The sequence below is a fragment of the Sarcophilus harrisii genome, chromosome 2, assembly GCF_902635505.1.
Source record: "Sarcophilus harrisii chromosome 2, mSarHar1.11, whole genome shotgun sequence".
Lineage (NCBI taxonomy): Eukaryota > Metazoa > Chordata > Mammalia > Dasyuromorphia > Dasyuridae > Sarcophilus > Sarcophilus harrisii.
Window position 1 is genome coordinate 563,536,381 of NC_045427.1, and position 14,240 is coordinate 563,550,620.

The 14,240-nt window shown below is 33.3% G+C and overlaps 1 protein-coding gene across 4 annotated transcripts in view; it reads right to left on the reverse strand.

Moving 5' to 3' along the window:
• Positions 1-14,240, reverse strand: part of SORCS1 (sortilin related VPS10 domain containing receptor 1) — a 704,073-nt gene that overhangs the window by 94,775 nt on the left and 595,058 nt on the right. For all 4 annotated transcript variants that reach the window (XM_031955813.1, XM_031955812.1, XM_031955810.1 and 1 more), the window contains exon 17: positions 7,421-7,534. In XM_031955813.1, coding sequence (XP_031811673.1) covers positions 7,421-7,534 — 114 coding nt within the window. The remainder of the gene's footprint in view (positions 1-7,420; positions 7,535-14,240) is intronic.

Here is a 14,240-nt window from a genome sequence, read left to right on the forward strand (position 1 = left end):
CTCAGCTATTAAACCTTCAGAAACAATAATTTCCTTTCACTAGGCTTCTAATATCTCCCCATGCCTGCGATCTTTCTTTTCTTTTCTTTTTTTTTTCAAGCAATAGCTATTTATTTATTTTTATTTTTATTAAAGCTTTTCACTTACAAAACATGTGTATTCAATCTTTCTTTTCCCCTCTACCTCTAGCATTCTTGGATTCCTAGAAGATTCATTTCCACTTCTACCTTCTATAAGAGGCCTTGTTTTCTCCAGTCACTCTAAGGATACCTTCTTTTTGCTCCTTCTGTATTTTGTATGTACCTCTTTTAGAATATAGGTCCTTGAATTGCACATGTTTAACATATATAGGATCACTTGCTTACTGGAGGAGCGGAAGGAAGGGAGGGAACAATTAGAACTTAGGGTTTTGTAGGGGTGAATGTCAAAAATTACCTATATATATATTTTGAAAATAAAAAGCTATAATTAAAAAAATAAATATGTATACACACACACACACACACACACACACACACATATATATATATATATATATATAGGTCCTTGAAAAAAGCATCTGGTTTTTGTGGTTTTGACATTCTTTTTATCCCTAAAATTTAGTATTGTGTGTCACAAAGAATATACTTGATGACAAATAAATGCATTATCTCTATTGTCAATATGCATCCTATTATATTACTAACTAAAGAAATAGGAACTCATGGGATCCAAACCTTATTGTGGTTCAGATTAAGATAACTAAGGAATATGAGCAAAAATATTTTTCACTGTGACTATCAATAGACTCCAGGTAAAAGTGACATAGTAAGAAAGATCAGAAGTTCATATGCAAGGGAAATTTTAACTTCTCTGAGTTAACATCCCACAAATCAAAAATCATTTGTTCAGCATATTGTGTGAACAGGGTTTGATGCTAAAAGAAATACTCTTTGAACTCCCACAACCACAGACTTTTATGATTTCCTAGAAGATTCCAAATTGACTCTCCTTGCCAAACAGAGATATGGGAGATGAGAGAAACACTGGTTCATAATACCTTATTATAATAGTGCACATGCAAAAACCTTACTCTGAATTGTCATTATAGTATACAGGAACCCATGAGTTTTCAATGGCTATTCCAAAAAAATATTATTTTTATTAAGGATTTATTTAGATGGAAAGACTCTGAGTACATTCCCAGAAATGAATTGTATTTTCTTTTGAAGAGCTAGCCTAAATAAATTCAGAAAGACTCATTACCAATGTAGTATCCACTAGGTACTGAGTTTATTGGCTATAGCAATCTATCAAATGGTAAAAAAAAAAAAATGTGTGTCCTGTATGGTCCCCTGCTGTTTTTGCAGAGATCATGACATTTCCAACTTGATCTTTTAAAACAAGCTATTAAAATAGAAAATTAGGAAAGAGAAAAAGAAGTCAAACTTGACATGGACTCTCATTATTTCGCAGAAAGATTCACCACATGTTAAAATAGCCACCAGACTGAGGAGTCCAAATGAGTCTACAAACCATCTTAACTAACATGAGCTTTACCTTCTTGCTAAGTAAAGATATGGCAGATGAAAGAAATACTAGTTCAAAATATAAACTCATGTGAAAAAGTGCAGAGAGAAGGATGGAGAGAATCTATGAACAATATTGCCACAAATTAGTGAGTAGCCATAAGGAGAAAAAGAGGTTTTATAAAGTTTTGTGCAAGACCTGTTTAAGCCAGATTTTCTTCACAGAAATGGAAGAACAAAAGATGCAAAAGATGTCAAAAATTTTATAAAATTGTTTTTCTTCATTGATACTGACAGTGGAATAATTAAATGTAGGCTTAAGTATTATAGTTAAAAAGTGCTGAATAAAAAAACAGAAATGACTTTAAAAATAAATGAAAAGAATTGTTGGGTATAAGCATAAACGGAAAAAGAATAAGGTGGTAGTGACACACTTTTGAGCATGTTAAAGGATCAATTCTTATGATATCTTAAAGTTGTGAAGATGTCAAACATCTAGGAAAAAATCCCCACAGCTGTTATTACTACACAAACAAGGAGATCTAGAGGATATCAATAAATACTGATTTATATGATTATTTTTCCATTGCCACAAAATCTTTATGAAAATAATTTACACATGCATCAAAGATATCCTTGGAACTGACAGGCTTTTGTAAATGATGTTTTATGGAAAACCATATCTTTATAGTCATATGATGAACTGAAAGATGCAAAGAATACAAAATTCTACTATGTTTATTGTTTGCCACTTATTTAAAAAGCACTTGACTTAGTAAAACAAAAATGAGACCTGAAAGACTCTCCTATACATAAGGTAGAATCATACAAGATTCTTTGAGAATTTCTATTATAGTTTTCCTTGATAATTCTTCTGTTTTTAATATGTAATGTTATATAATAACATTACATACTTATATAATGTTGAGGTAATGTTTTATTTCATATTATATATATGTATATAATAGATGATTGCATAATAATATTAATAACAACAAAGTTCTAATACAAATGGTCACAAAGTTACCAAAGGTGTTTATCACTTTATGGAAAATATCCTATGTATTGTCTAGAGAGAAGTGATACTGTGAGAGCTGGAATATCCTAAAGATATTCCTATTTATGGATAACATTTTCAGAAATGCATCAAATCTCCAAACATTATAAAATCTAGTGAATGAGATCTGTATTCATTTGAAATACTTTAACCATACTATTAGGTACTGTGGCATAATGAACAGAATGCTAGACTTGCATGTAGGAAGACTGACATTCAAATTTTAGACTTAATTTTTTGGAGCTGTGTTCCCCACTTCAGTTTCCTCCTCTGTAAAATGAGTATATATCAAGGTACTATAGTACTTTATACTACATTTGTTACTCTGAAATAGGATACACATTTTAAATGTCAGCTTTGTCAATTTTGTCACCACTATAACAACCTCAGCTATCCTCAACCTCATCAATATTATTATTATCATCTATACAGAAAAATCCAAATAGATAAAGAATTCCTATTGTCCAAACTATGAAACACAATTGGATGAACATTGATATAGTTCATTAGAGCATATACAGTAACCTATATACAGTCCAGTTTTAATTTTAATTCCTTCAGAAATATATGTATATATGTATACATACACATTCTACAAACTTACAACAAGAATTCCAATATTTTCAAAAATTAGTTTGTATATTTTTTAAAAAGTGATGTTTCTTATTAAAACTGAACATAACTAGCATCTTGTTCTCTAGTACATTTTCAAACTTTGTAAATCATCTGCTCCTCCATAACTAAAAGAATTTCATTTGTACCTCTAACTTCAAATTATCCAAATAATAAGTTTTGATGTATATACAAAAGTTTTATGTGATACCTCCTCTAAAAAATTATAATGAAGATAGATTAGATGATCAATATGGCCAAGCAAGAGAACCTTCTCTTCCAATTTGTCAAGATGAGAAATGTCATCAAAAAACTGCCACACATGCAATGCATAATAGCATGGCTCCCTGTCTTGTTAAAATTTAGACTAATTATTCAAAATTCAAAAAATTAAAAGAATTTAAATAATTCAACTTTCAGGCTTTTTTCTTTGCTTTTCAATTTCATTTTATTTATATTTCTGAAGTCTCTAAAGAATTAAAACTACACTAAGACTTAGAGGACATGCTGCCTCTAAGGATATGTAATGGAACAAGCTCAGAACCTCATAAGAGAAAGAAAAAAGTGAAATTGATTTTGGAAAATAGTGGAAATTCCATCAAAACAATACCAATGTGTAAACTAGAAAAAATAAAAATAAATAAAAATACCAATTACAATATATCTTTTAAATTTGCTGTTCTCCAGATGTCACTTAACCTGTGAGAACTCTAGGAAACTTTTTAGAGTAAAATTATACTTCAGAAAAGCTATCAACATATATTTATAAGGTATTTCTGCACTGAGAAAATCACAGATCTTATCCATTTCTTTTTCATTCTTTTAATGATGTTGTATTTTTAAAATCACGGATTACCACAATTCTAAGAAATCAAATTTGTGAATCAATCAAAAGTCAATGAAAATATGCATAGTAAGTAGGCTTAATATATAAAGAGGTTTGTAAAAAAAAGTTTCATGAATAGAAAAGGGAAAAAGACATAAGAAATTATCCATGCTTGCCACTAGTGACCATCAAATGTCAAGAAATTTATAGCAAAATCCCTAATGCAATTAGTGGATCTTTAATGGAGAATTTACTGAATACTTTTGATGAATTACTTAGGATGAGAAAGTATGGATAACTTTCTATCTTCATCAGTTTATGGAGTTCCATTGATATACTGAAGTTAATTTTGTACTATTTCCCTCTAGATCTATTAATGATGATGATATGCTGCATTTCCACAATTTGTATTCATTTCTCAATAAATATTTCCACTGTTTTATTAAACAAGAACCCTGAAGAGCAGTTTGCTATATAAACTTTTCATTGGTTGCCTAGCATTTTCTGTGGAGAGATGCAAGTTGCCTCTATGGAAATACTTCCCCCAAAAGTTTATACACATAAACATGTATACAAACATAAGTTCTGAGGATATATGTATGTATGTATGTATATATATATATATATATGTAAGAATATCTATCTATAGCTGCATATCTATCAATAGCTGTTCTGAATAGAACACTTATTTAAAGATGGCTCCTGGGATGATCACAAAGTTAATATAAGGAAAAGAGCTGCCTCCTAGAAAAGGCTCTGGTGGGTTGTTTGAAATAAAGAAACCTTACATTATTCGATGTTTAAATTGTACCTTAGTGGATTTCTTAATTTTAGCTTTTCTCTGATGTGCAATTTTTTTTTTCTGGTTCAGGAGCAATAGGAAAGAATACTTTATTGGACAAAATTATGTGTAAATGTGTATTGTGTATATACATGTATACACACAAATATATGAATGTGTATATGTATAAATATATATGTAGATAGATAGATACTGACATAGTCCAGACATTTAGAAGATTCAGTGTGCCAGAAAAGAGCTTGTTAGATCTGAAGAGAGATGAACTGGATTCTAATCCTCATTCTGGGGCTTATTAACTGTATAAGGTTGTACAAATCACTTAACCTTTCTGGACCACAGTGTTCTTATTATTGAAATAAAAAGTTAGGGCTAGATAGACTCTAAGATTCTTTCCAGCTCTAAAGCTATAATACTATGATCAATGGAGAAAAAGAGCAGAATAAAGATATATTCCTATACATCTTAGTATATACAAATGTCACAATGACCAAACTAACAATGATCCCATTTTATTCACTGTCAGTATGAATTTAGGTCACAGGCACATCTATTCTGATGGAAAACAAAGTTACTGGCCTCCCTTCAATGGGAGGTCTGAGGTAATAATATATTTTAAATTTAATAGTACAATGTTACTGGTACCAGAGTTCAGGACTAATGCAAAGCACTGAAAGCAAGTTTGTAGCATCCTTGGCATAGCATGGATCCCCTGTACAACTAGGATCCAGGAATATATTGATATTTGAAAAAGGCAGAATCTTTCTCTTCTGTACTCCTTTTTTTTTTTAAATAGATCTTGAGTTGCTTACAGGTATTAGCAGAGAGAAATGAAGCAGTAAGGCCTTTTTTGAAAATAAATAATTTTAGGTCTCTGTCCTAACTAATGAACACTTGATTTGAAGTGCTTAGTACTTGGCCAGGAAGCAATCAATCACTGATCAATAGGACATTCCAACTCTTGCTCCAGTCTGACAGCCCTTATGTGTTAAAATGATGACTCTGGGGTCGATGGCAGGTGTTTTATCAAGGGCTAAGCTTAATCATAAATCCTCATTCCCCAGTGTACTCTACAATGCCAATTCTACAAGTGAAAATCTTGGAAAAGGAGCATAAAATTAATAGCTTCCCATAAACAACTGGGCTAACTCCTTCTAGGTCAGGCCTAGGGATATTCTATAATAATGAATATAAGGGAAAGAATTGTAGAATCTGATAAGAAGCCTCTTAATATCTTATAATTTAGGTATAAATTCAGGGCCACTTAGTATACTAGCTTATGGATGTACCATGTTTTGACCATTAGAATATTACCAAAAAGTCATATGTTAAACTGCTATAAATTGCTATAAATATGATATTAGTTAAATCTACAAATATTTTTTTAAAAGTAAACATTTTTGGTAAATTTATTTAAGTATTTGGAAAGAATTTTCTACTTAAAGAACATGTTGACTGAGACCTTGTGTAAAATAATTGTTTTATAAAGAAATTAACTGCCTTCTAATTTTTTTTTCCTTAGGGTAACATACATCTGATTTAATCTGGCTTTCTTCTAAAGTAGTTCCTTTAACCTGAGTAGTTTTATGTGGGAAGGAACAATTTAGAAACTCAATCACAGGTTTTTTACTGAACATCACATCTCAGATTCAGAAAGGAACTCAGAGTCCATCTGGTTCAGCCTGTAATTTTTTCCCCCTTATTGTCCCCAGCAATGAATCAGTAAATCTTGTTTTTCCAGAATAGGCTTGAAGACCAGTAGTGAAAAGAAGTCCACTATCTTCAGAACCAGTCATTTTCTCTCCTGTGCATTCTTTCCTCTGAAGGCTGGATTAACCCTAAACTTTGAAGCTCAGAAAGGCAAACATGTGCATAACATGTAGGGCTGTAGATAGGATCATGCACATTGTAAAACTCAAATGTAACTTCTCTTATCATTTCTCTTTATTTTTGCATGAACCAGATCATGGTATTTGCATGTCCATTGAAAACTGTGATTATCTCATACTGCTTTATATTTTTACTTCCTACCTGAGATCTTTTTGCTTATAACTCAGGTAATTGAACTCTGGCTCTCTCTGATGGGCTCAAGATTTCTAGTTTCCTCTGTGACAAAAGTCTTGCTGACTAATGACATTCTTTTTTTTCTTAATTCAAAAAGTTTCAGCCTGTGCCAGGGAACCTCCAAGCTGACTCAAGGAGACACGTTTCTGCAATTAGCTATGTGACCTTGAAAACATCACCAGGCCTTTCTCTTATAAATTTGAGGACAGGGAAAAGAGGGACAACTCCCCTCTCCTACCTACTGCATAGGACTGAAGGAAGGATAAAATGAAGTAAAAGATTAAGTGATGGTATCAGCAAAGTATTATTTATTACTATGATTACCCAAAGATCATATCATACTTCTGTATATGCAACTGGGATCTGACAATTGTCAGATTAAAGTTGCACTATAAATGCAAAGCATCACTGCATTATTAAAAGGGACAAAGTCAGAAAATTATGCTACACTGAAAAAAGTCTTCAAACACCCTTTGATCAGAAGCTGAGCTTCCAGGCACTGGCTGAACACAGCAAAAGTCAGCTTCTCAAGGGCATTCCATTAGCCCACTCACCCTGTACTGTTGAGGTAACTCTGTCCCAGGCTGCAATCCTTGGAGAGGGAGGAAGGATTGAACCAAAATGCTGGCAGGCACTGACCATTGCTGTGTCGCTCATAACCGTAGTCACTGTGAAAGAAAGAGCACATGGAAATACTTTCAATGCACAATCAAAGAGGTCTTCTTTTATTAAGTCAATTAAAAATTAATTGTTTGTTCATCACCTTCTAGCCATTCATTCATTCAACAAATGTAATAACTATGTGGAAAGCTTGGTACTAAGTTTCAGAGACACATATTAATAAAAATATGCATACATATCTTTGTCTACCTGTCTCTGACTCTCTCTGTCTCTGTCTCTGTCTCTGTCTCTCTCTGTCTCTTTGTCTCTGTCTCTCCAACAAAAGTTTCCTCTCACTTTATGTTGAGATAAAAATCTGTTTCCCTGTAATTTTCACTCAGTGGTTCTAGTTTTTGGTCTTCTGGGTCCAAAGGAAAAAAAGATCTAATCCATTTTCCACATGACAGAAATGCTTAAAGACAGAATTCCATTTCTGGGTTTAATATCCCAAGTCCTTTCATCTAATTCTTCTATAGCATGAGCTCTTTTATCATCCACATCACTGTCTTTAGAATAAATTTTAGCTTGTCTGAAAAGGAATATGCTATGTATATACTAAGATAATGTTAAGAGTAGAAAGCATAAATTATACAAAAGAAGTACATACTTCTCTAGGAGTTCAAGTAAGGGAGAAATACTTTTTGATTTGGATAGTAATAGAGCAGGAAAGGAGGATTTGTGATCCAAATGACAATTGTTGAGGCCATACTTTGTGTTAGCATTGAAAATTGGTAAAATATCAATATATTTACCTTGCCTTTATTTTTTTTTACAAATTTATATATGCACATTTTGTCTTTCATAATGGAATATAAGTTCTTTATAGACAAAATCCATTTGGCTCTCATAATTCGAGTACTTAGTAAATGCTTTGTGATTATGAAACATATTGATTAAGTAGGAAAGTTGGGTTGAGAACTAAAGAGATATTTTATGCATGTTCTGAACAAAGTCAAAGAAAACTATGATATGTTCTTTAGAGCAGGCAAAATATAACCCTAAGGAATCATATTTGCTTATTATTAATTGAATCAATATTGGATTCAATTACCCAGTAGATGGTTGAAGAAGTAAAAATTATTGCCTCTGACATCCAGTTTATAATCCCATTGAAATAACTAGGTATATACATTTTTTAAAATACTTAGATATTATTCTTCAATTTTTTTCTTACATACTACTCTTTAATGCACAGCTGATAATGGAACAATTAGAAGAGACCTTAGAAGTTATGTATTTCAATCCTTACCTGAGGTACAACATTGTGTTTGTATACACATACATACACACACATATATACATAGCCATCATTTGTAGAAATAAGCTCATTATCTTTTAAATTAGTTTTTTTTTTTCATTTTGTGTCAGTCTAATTGTTAGAAAGTTTTTTTCTCCCTTATATTGAGCTGAAATCAATAATATACTCTCTACTCTCTTAGAATCACATAAAGTCCCAGATTTGGAAGGTAGACTCAGAAGCCATCAAATTCAACTCATAGTCATTCAAGAAAGAGTTATTCAACCTTGACTTGAAGATATCTAATGATCCAGTGCTAAGCCAGTAACTGACACATAGTAAGTCATTAATAAGTGTTTACTGATGGACTGATTATTGAGGGGTAAAAATAGTACCTTTGGGGGCAGGCCATTCCTTTTTTGGAGAGCTCTAATTAGGAAATTTTCCCTTACACTGAAATTAAAACTGTCACTGTGCAACTTCTATTCTTTGTGGCTAGTTCAGCCCTCTGGATCCATGGAAAACAAGTCCAATTTTACTTGCACACACACAAAAAAAATTTTCAAATACCTGAAGATCATAATGATTACTTCTCCAGGCTTACTAGCCCCAATTCATTCAATTGATTCAATAGGCTATTAGTCTTCATGACTTTTAATCTTGGATATCTTTGTGTCGGGATAATCTTCAACTTTCAGCAATGTTCCTGAAATGTGGTCACCATTAATTAAATACTTCTCCAGATGTATGCATCTGGACTAGTAGGACTAGTACCTCTTATATTCTGAGAGCCATGTCTCTCGTTGTTTCTTAAGACCATATTTTTAACTGTCATTTTGCACTGTTGCTTCATATTGATTTTATACATTATTCAAAATTTTTATAAATTATGGATTACTGTGGTCTATGGTTTACTCACCACTAAGTTATTTGTCCTATAGATGTCTCCTGGAAGGAAATGAAAATGACCAGGTATTCACACTGATATAATCAAAAATAGGAGATAGCCATTAAATTTCCAAACAGGTGGTTTTAGGAAAAGGAAAACAAATTCTTACATTAGAAAAATTGGTGGGTAAAGCAAGACAACTCACATTGTACCTATGAGATTCAGAGAGGTTCAAGGACTGTAACATATTAAAGAAAGCCTGACAAATATTCATTGTGTTAACACAACAAGAAAGGGAACATGGCTTAATGGAATAGGAAAAGAATATTTCCTGTCCTGGTCTCTTCATTCTTTAATTCATTTTTTCAACAATCATATATATCTATCTATATCTTTTTATTTACAAGATATATGCATGGGTAATTTTTCAGCATTGACAATTGCAAAATCTTTTGTTCCAATTTTTCCCCTCCTTCCCCCCACCCTCTCCCCCAGATGGCAGGTAGATCAATACATGTTAAATACGTTAAATACAATATATGTATACATATCCATACAGTTATTTTGTTGCACAAGAAGAATTGAACTTTGAAATAATGTACAATTAATCAGTGAAGGAAATCAAAAATGCAAGTGGACAAAAACAGAGGGATTGGAAATGCTATGTAGTGGTTCACAATCATTTCCCAGAGTTCTTTCGCTGGGCATAGCTGGTTCTATTCATTACTGCACTATTGGAACTGATTTGGTTCATCTCATTGTTGAAGAGGGCCACGTCCATCAGACTTGATCATCATATAGTATTGTTGTTGAAGTATATAATGATCTCCTGGTCCTGCTCTTTTCACTCAGCATCAGTTCATGTAAGTCTCTCCAGGCCTTTCTGAAATCATCCTGCTGGTCATTTCTTACAGAACAATAATATTCTATAATATTCATATACCACAATTTATTCAGCCATTCTCCAATTGATCGGCATCCACTCAGTTTCCAGTTTCTAGCCACTACAAAGAGGGGCTGTCACAAACATTTTTTGAATACACAGGTCCCTTTTCCTTCTTTAAGATTTCTTTGGGATATAAGCCCAGTAGTAACAGTCCTGGATCAAAAGGTATGCACAGTTTGATGACATTTTGAGCATAGTTCCAAATCGCTCTCCAGAATGGCTGGATATGTTCACAATTCCACCAACAATGTATCAGTGTCCCAGTTTTCCCACATGCCCTCCAACATTCACCATCATCTTTTCCTGTCATCTTAGCCAATCTGAGAGGTGTGTAGTGGTATCTCAGAGCTGTCTTAATTTTCATTTCTCTGATCAATAGTGATTTCAAGCACCTTTTCATATTACTACAAATAGTTTCAGTTTCTTCATCTAAAAATTCTCTGTTCATATCCTTTGACCATTTATCAATTGGAGAATGGCTTGATTTCTTATATATTAGAGTCAATTCTCTATGTATTTTGGAAATGAGGCCTTTGTCAGAACCTTTGACTGTAAAAATGTTTTCCCAGTTTATTGTTTCCATTCTAATCTTGTCTGCATTAGTTTTTCATCATTTCTTAAGCAATTTCTTTTTACCAGATACTGGGCTTTATGTTGGGGATACCAACATAAAAATTCAACATTTCTAGACCTCAAGAAAGTGACAGTTTATTGGAGGAAGGTTATTTATATAGATAAATCAATTCTCTCTCTCTCTTTATACACACACACACACACACACACACACACACACCCATATACACATACATATGTATGTAATTTCATGGGGGCACTAGCAATCTGAGGATCCAACAGCTCTTGAGGGAGTTGGATTTAAAGATCTAAAAGATACTATGGATTCTAAGAAACAGAATGAGGGTAGGAGAAAGTAGTACATTCTAAACACTGGAGAGAGGGCAAGCCTATGCAAATGGATCTACACAAGTAAGAACAAATATGCCAATTTATCTAGAATATAGAGCATGATGGACAATCATGTGGAATGAGTTTAGAAAAGCAGGATGTAGCAAAATTGTGAAGGATTTTTAATGCCAAACAGTGAAAGTTGCATTTTTTCCCCCAGAAGCTTAAGTCAATCAGCCAATAAACATTTATTAAGCACCAACAAAGTGGTGCTTTGGGGGCACCCACAAAACATTGGGGAAACACACAAAAAAAGACAGTCCCTATCTTCAAGGATTTTACAATCTAATAAAGGAGACAACAAACAAATAAATATGTACAAATAAGGAACTGCCAAACTACATTACTTTATTGCAATAGGACAGGTATGAGATGATGAAAGCCTGGATTAGAGTGATGGCAGTATCAGAGGAAGGGGACACTCTTGAAAAATATTATAAATGTGAAATCAATAGGCCTTGGCCACAGATTGAATATGGGGTTCGGAAAGAATAAGGAATTGAGGATGACACGTAGGATATGAGCCCAGAGGATTGGGAGGATGGAATTGCCTTTGACTGTAATAGGGGAATGAGTGGGTGGCTGGGTTTAGAGTTTAGGAGGATAGCATTTTGAAAATCTTGAGGCTAAGCTGATCATTGGACATCTAATTTGAAATATCTAAAAGGCAGTTGAAGATGTAAGATTAGAGGCCAGAAGAAAAGTTAGGGCAAGATAGATAACCTTCATAATCATCATCATAGAGATGGTAACTGAACTCAGTGGATTTAATGAGATTACCAAGTGAAGCAGAATAACTAAAAAAAGAGAAGAAAGCCAAAGACAGAATGCTGTGGCATACATATGACTGGAAGATGTGATCTGCATGAAGATACATCAAAGAAAACTGAAAAAAGAGTGATTTAATAGATGAGAGGAGAACCAGGAAAGTGCAGTGTTCTAAAAATCTACAGAGCAAAGAGTATCAAGGAGAAGATCCCAATTAACAATGTCAAAAGCTGTAAGAGATATATAAATGAAAATTGAGAAAAGGTCAATGGATTTGGAAATTAAGAGATCATTGGTAATTGTGGAGAGAGTTCCATGGAGTCGCTGCAAGTCTTTGGGGAGAAATATATACGCTAGAAATATTAATGTAGCAGCTACAGGGAAAAGATATTTAAGAAGTGAGAGACAGACAAAAATGTTTTTCTGCATTGGAAGTAATAGTTCAGTAAATCAAGGAAAAATTGCATATGGCTGTTTACCTTATAACCAGGCATCCAGTTCCAAAAAACTTGTGATTAAAAGTGCCATCCACATTCAGAGAGTGAACTATGGAGACTGAATGTGGATCAAAACATAGTATTCTCACCTTTTTGTTGTTGTTGTATATATATTTTTTTCCATTCTCATGTTTTTTTTCCTCTTTGGATCTGATTTTTCTTGTACAGTATTACAAACACAGAAATATGTTTAAAAGAACTGTACATGTTTAATTTATATAGGATTGCTTGCTTTCTTGGGGAGGAGGAAAGAGGGAATAAATGAAGAAAACTTTGGAACGCAAGGCTTTGCAAAGATGAATAATAAAAGGAAAAATAAAATAATATTAAAAATAACAAGCCATCATAATTTTGTTTCAAGAATATGGGAACATAAGGAAGGAGAGAAGAAGGTGGGGAGACATTGTTTCAGTTGGATAAGTAAGCTTCAGTGAATCTTACTCAGCAGGTGTCTTCCCTTCCATATGTAAGTCTGTGTGTGTATGTATTATTTTGTTGTGTTTTGCCTCTTATCCTGGGAAAGCAGATAGAAAAAGATTTACCATGTTTATCCCAATTAACACACAAATGTCCATTTCTACCTTGAGAAAATGCTAGAGATATCATAACAGAGTAAGGATGGATAATCTCTGACTAATTATTTGTAGAACCTTCCCTGACATAATTTTCTGAAACCACCCTGTTTCCCCAAAACATTTGCTAATGATAATTGCTCATGCTACAGAGACCACCTTTAATGTCACAATAGAAGGTTTGAAGTTCGATTTTAACTTCTTGAAGATGATGTTATCAAGAAAAACGATGAACTCTCATTAGATATTCTTTGGTGCTGCCAACAGAGATAGAATCCTGTTCTGGACAAAAGACTAAAACTAAGAGGCTAAGTTCCTTATTTTTGTGATAGTCAAGTTTGTTCTGTTACACACAGAACACTTCTGCTGTGTTTAGGAGTAACCAAATTGACTTCCCTAAACAGGATTCTTTAGAGCCTATGATTAAATCCCTATGGAGCTAAATGTTAATGACCAATTTTGTGTGTGTGTGTGTGTGTGTGTGTGTGTGTGTGTGTATGTATGTGTGTGTGTGATTTCCAAAGCGATGGACTTTTGGAAACAATTTCTTCTTTTTCCTGAGGTTCAGAGAGGTTGAGCAAATTGCCTTTGTTTGCAAGGAAGTACATAAAAGAGATAGAATCACCTAGCAGACATCTGAGCGTCTTCTGTGGAAAGTGTGGTTGCACTCCAATAATTTCAATGTGGGGCTGGCCAAAGAAACATTACTATCAATATCTGGTTGCTCTCCCAAGACTTCTGGATCCATATATTAAGCTAAGTCAGTGCCATCTGTATTCATGCCATATGCTTCAAAGTCACAGTAGAAAACTGAAATGGCTTCAGGAAGGTTTGGAGCCCTC